The sequence below is a fragment of the Coregonus clupeaformis genome, chromosome 16, assembly GCF_020615455.1.
Source record: "Coregonus clupeaformis isolate EN_2021a chromosome 16, ASM2061545v1, whole genome shotgun sequence".
In the NCBI taxonomy this organism is placed as follows: Eukaryota; Metazoa; Chordata; class Actinopteri; order Salmoniformes; family Salmonidae; genus Coregonus; species Coregonus clupeaformis.
The window spans coordinates 22,227,786-22,233,046 of NC_059207.1; the positions used below are offsets into that span (position 1 = coordinate 22,227,786).

Consider the following 5,261-nt stretch of genomic DNA (forward strand, 5'->3'; position numbering starts at 1 on the left):
GCACTATATAGGGAATAGGGTGCCATTCTCTGGTCTAAAGTAGTGCACTATGTAGGGAATAGGGTGCCATGTGGGAGAACACTGGCCATATAAGGGACGCGGCCAAACTGATCCGTGGAGAACGCAAACCAAATTAGAACTGATACATTTCTGGTCCGTGCGGAACGTGTCTAATCGGCTAACGTATCCATCGGCCCGTCCAAAGCTCAACTCATCTGAACTTTGTCCATGAAAATGGATGGGATGTTAATGGTTGACGTTAACTGTCAACGTTCGACTCCCATCGAGAAAGCATTGGAAATCATGGATACGTTAATATAACAATATTTCTATAAAGGCTGTTGCTGGATAACACTGTTTACTGGGCACTCCAGGATAGCCCACAGGCATTCTAGTTAAACCAATATTCTCATACAGTTGTCTACATACACCAGACTTACTGTAGGTCAAATATGTCAAATGCATGTTTAGTTTGCCTGGTATCTCTCGTTCATCAGATCCAGCAGCTATTATATTAAAATATAATTCAGTCTGTTTACGATCATGGAACTATCATAAATATCACTCTGTTTACGATCATGGAACTATCATAAATATCATTCAGTCTGTTTACGATCATGGGACTATCATAAATATCACTCTGTTTACGATCATGGAACTATCATAAATATCATTCAGTCTGTTTACGATCATGGAACTATCATAAATATCATTCAGTCTGTTTACGATCATGGAACTATCATAAATATCATTCAGTCTGTTTACGATCATGGAACTATCATAAATATCATTCAGTCTGTTTACGATCATGGAACTATCATAAATATCATTCAGTCTGTTTACGATCATGGAACTATCATAAATATCATTCAGTCTGTTTACGATCATGGGACTATCATAAATATCATTCAGTCTGTTTACGATCATGGGACTATCATAAATATCACTCTGTTTACGATCATGGGACTATCATAAATATCATTCAGTCTGTTTACGATCATGGAACTATCATAAATATCACTCTGTTTACGATCATGGGACTATCATAAATATCATTCAGTCTGTTTACGATCATGGGACTATCATAAATATCATTCAGTCTGTTTACGATCATGGAACTATCATAAATATCACTCTGTTTACGATCATGGGACTATCATAAATATCATTCAGTCTGTTTACGATCATGGAACTATCATAAATATCACTCTGTTTACGATCATGGGACTATCATAAATATCATTCAGTCTGTTTACGATCATGGAACTATCATAAATATCATTCAGTCTGTTTACGATCATGGAACTATCATAAATATCATTCAGTCTGTTTACGATCATGGGACTATCATAAATATCATTCAGTCTGTTTACGATCATGGAACTATCATAAATATAATTCAGTCTGTTTACGATCATGGAACTATCATAAATATCATTCAGTCTGTTTACGATCATGGAACTATCATAAATATCATTCAGTCTGTTTACGATCATGGAACTATCATAAATATCATTCAGTCTGTTTACGATCATGGAACTATCATAAATATCATTCAGTCTGTTTACGATCATGGAACTATCATAAATATCATTCAGTCTGTTTACGATCATGGGACTATCATAAATATCATTCAGTCTGTTTACGATCATGGAACTATCATAAATATCATTCAGTCTGTTTACGATCATGGAACTATCATAAATATCATTCAGTCTGTTTACGATCATGGGACTATCATAAATATCATTCAGTCTGTTTACGATCATGGAACTATCATAAATATCACTCTGTTTACGATCATGGAACTATCATAAATATCATTCAGTCTGTTTACAATCACAGAACTGTCATAAATCACACAGTAAAACACCAGAGGAAGAAGAGGAATCATTATTGAAATTAAAACTGAGAGCTAAAACAATGTTTTTAAGTCGAAAAGCCTAAATCCTGTAAGTTTGCGGTATCATACTAATAATGCACTGAGAAATATGTAAACAAGAAGAATTGCGGCACATCATGAATTAAAGAATGAATGAATGAATGAATGAATGAATGAATGAATGAATGAATAATGTATTGTGTTAGTTAGTTTCCTCGTTGTGTAGAAATCTAGAAGACATTCAGCAGTCACAGAACTGGCCTATGAACTTGCTGTACTCCTGTTTGATGCAGCTGTACACTGTGTTGTAGAAGTGTCTGTCTGTCGCCATTAGATCGGTGACTATCTCTGTGTGGTCCATTTTAGGCATGAGGTACAGGGACACCTTGATTGACAGGGAGGTGAGCAGCTCAGAGAACCTCTGGGAAGATGCCACCGGAACTATGATGTCGTTGGTTCCGTGCAGCAAGCAGAAAGGTGGCACTCTGTAGAATGGAAAGAAATAAAGAAAGTTGCGATGGACACTGAGTGGACAAAACATTAGTAACTGCTCTTTCCCTGACAGACTGACCAGGTGAATCCAGGTGAAAGCTATGATCCCTTATTGATGTCACTTGTTAAATCCACTTCTAATCAGTGTAGATGAAGGGGAGGAGACAGGTTAAGGAAAGATTTTTAAGCCTCGAGACAATTGAGACATGGATTGTGTACGTGTGCCATTCAGAGGGTGAATGGGCAAAGGTATGGTAGGTGCCAGGTGCACCGGTTTGTGTCAACAACTGCAACGCTGCTGGGTTTTTCACGCTCAACATTTTCCCGTGTGTATCAAGAACGGTCCACCACCCAAAGGACATCCAGCCAACTTGACACAACTGTGGGAAGCATTGGAGTCAACATGGGCCAGCGTCACTGTGGAACGCTTTCGACAGGCAATTCAGTATTAGGAAGGTGTTCTTAATGTTTTGTACACTGTGTATACTCCCAATGATGTAATGGGTATATAAGGCCACTCTGCAGAATGGAGCACACAGGGGGAAGAACTAAAATAATTTCAAAAAAATGAATAAATGTAGCCTAAATGCTAGAAAATATGTAATAAGTCATATTTCCTCTTGCCGTTCCCCTATTTGTTCTTCCCCCCGTGTATTTAAACACATCAAAGTCCCATCAGAACCCAGACGAGATCGTGTCAACTTTACCAGCAGTTTCAGTATTAGCGCTGCAGCGCCGGCGTACCTTTTGAGTTGTTCCTTGCTGAATGTCTTCAGTAGGTGTGTGGGCGAATAGTAAGGGAAGCTGTCCACTCCGTTCATGGCTTTGTGCATCGTAGAAACGTACTCCACACCTCTCATCTGTTCGTGCTCGTAGTGGTCCATTACGTTGTACACTCCACTCAGACCTGTACAAAACACCATGGAACTTTCATTTGTCTTCATTTATATCCAATATATATATATATATATATACAGTACCAGTCAAAAGTTTGGACACACCTACTCATTCAAGAGTTTTTCTTTATTTTTACTATTTTCTACATTGTAGCTCAGTTGGTAGAGCATGGCGCTTGCAACGCCAGGGTTGTGGGTTCGTTTCCCACGGGGGGGGCCAGTATGAAAAAAAATATATATGTATGCACTCACTTAACTGTAAGTCGCTCTGGATAAGAGCGTCTGCTAAAATGACTAAAATGCAAAATGTAAAACTATGAAATAACACATATGGAATCATGTATGCTGCATGATTCCATAGGTGTTATTTCATAGTTTTGATGTCTTCACTATTATTCTACAATGTATAAAATAGTAAAAATAAAGAAAAACTCTTGAATGAGTAGGCGTGTCCAAACTTTTGACTGGTACTGTATATATATATATATATATATATATATATATATATATATATATATATATATATAATACAACAAACGTTATACATCCCCTTAAAAGTCAGTTGAGTGATTCTATTGTATGTTTATAAATATGTATAAACATGTTATAGACATATTTCATGTTATAAACATCTAAGATATGTTATAAAAATCTATAAGCCATGCATTGACCTGTCACTCCTCTGATCGCCATGGTGATCTCTGCCTGCTTGTTGGCTTCTATAAAGAGCTCGTGTCGTCCCTCGACCATGAACAGTACGGTTAAAGCAGCTAGGTGAGCGCCGGCAGAGTGGCCGATCAACACAATGTTATCCTGCGCAGACAGACACAGTGAAGTGAATATCAACCACTGCTTAGTACACCTTCAAAAACGATATATGAACTTACAGTTTAGTGTTTATGACCTCTAAACCGCTTATAAAAGGGGTATTTTAACACTATATTGTCCTCTGAAAAGACAACAGGCATTTATAATATAAACATTGCATTTATGAACATGAACAATCTTCAGTAAGGGGCAAATAACAACGTAATATCCCATTGACATCAATGCATACATTAGTGAAAATGTTGAGTCAAGAAGTTAGAATTGGCCTCTACGATATCAGACAATGTTTATACTGTAACTGTAAAACTTGAATGCATCACTTACTTTGTCAAAGTTGAACTTGTGGCTGTTCTCCCTCGCCCAAACGAGACAGTCGGCGATATCTTGAACCATACACAAAACATTACCCTGGAAAGAAGACGGAAGGCAACAATTTAAAGTCAAATTCAACGCGTACGCTAGCTCGCTGAACACGACAGTGACTGTGTCCTTTTGGAATTTTTAGTTTGAGCTTTATTTATTTATGGTAGCGGTGGAGTCTTACCTTTGGATAGGTGCAATAATCGGGGCAGATCACGGTTGCACTGAGCTCCTTGGCCGTCTGCATGGCTAACAGGCAGTACATGGCTCTCTCCCCTGACCCCCAGGCCCCGCCGTATATAAACACCACCACAGGTACCCGCCCACTGCCTGGCTGGCCCACCGTGGGAGAATAGTACAAGTCCAGCTGGTTGCTACGACGACCAAACGTGATGCCCTTTAGAAAAGACGAGAGGAGGAGGAGGGAGAAGAAGAAAATAAGCAGTGAGCTTTAACACTGAGTTATGGTACATAATGGTTTCAGTTATGATGAGGTACATAATGGTTTCAGTTATGATGAGGTACATCATGGTTTCAGTTATGATGAGGTACATCATGGTTTCAGTTATGATGAGGTACATCATGGTTTCAGTTATGATGAGGTACATCATGCTTTCAGTTATGATGAGGTACATCGTGCTTTCAGTTATGATGAGGTACATCGTGCTTTCAGTTATGAGGTACATCGTGCTTTCAGTTATGATGAGGTACATCGTGCTTTCAGTTATGATGAGGTACATCGTGCTTTCAGTTATGATGAGGTACATCACGCTTTCAGTTATGATGAGGTACATCGTGCTTTC

General features: G+C 38.5%; 1 protein-coding gene across 1 annotated transcript in view; it reads right to left on the reverse strand.

Annotated features, from left to right (window-relative positions):
• The window catches only part of si:dkey-193c22.1 (uncharacterized protein LOC567837 homolog), a 31,769-nt gene continuing 26,508 nt past the window's right edge, over positions 1-5,261 (reverse strand). Inside the window, exons 5-9 of the mRNA XM_041900378.2 lie at positions 4,643-4,855; positions 4,423-4,506; positions 3,942-4,083; positions 3,119-3,281; positions 1-2,367 (exon numbers count right to left, since the gene is read on the reverse strand). Coding sequence (XP_041756312.2) covers positions 2,124-2,367; positions 3,119-3,281; positions 3,942-4,083; positions 4,423-4,506; positions 4,643-4,855 — 846 coding nt within the window. The 3' untranslated portion in view covers positions 1-2,123. The remainder of the gene's footprint in view (positions 2,368-3,118; positions 3,282-3,941; positions 4,084-4,422; positions 4,507-4,642; positions 4,856-5,261) is intronic.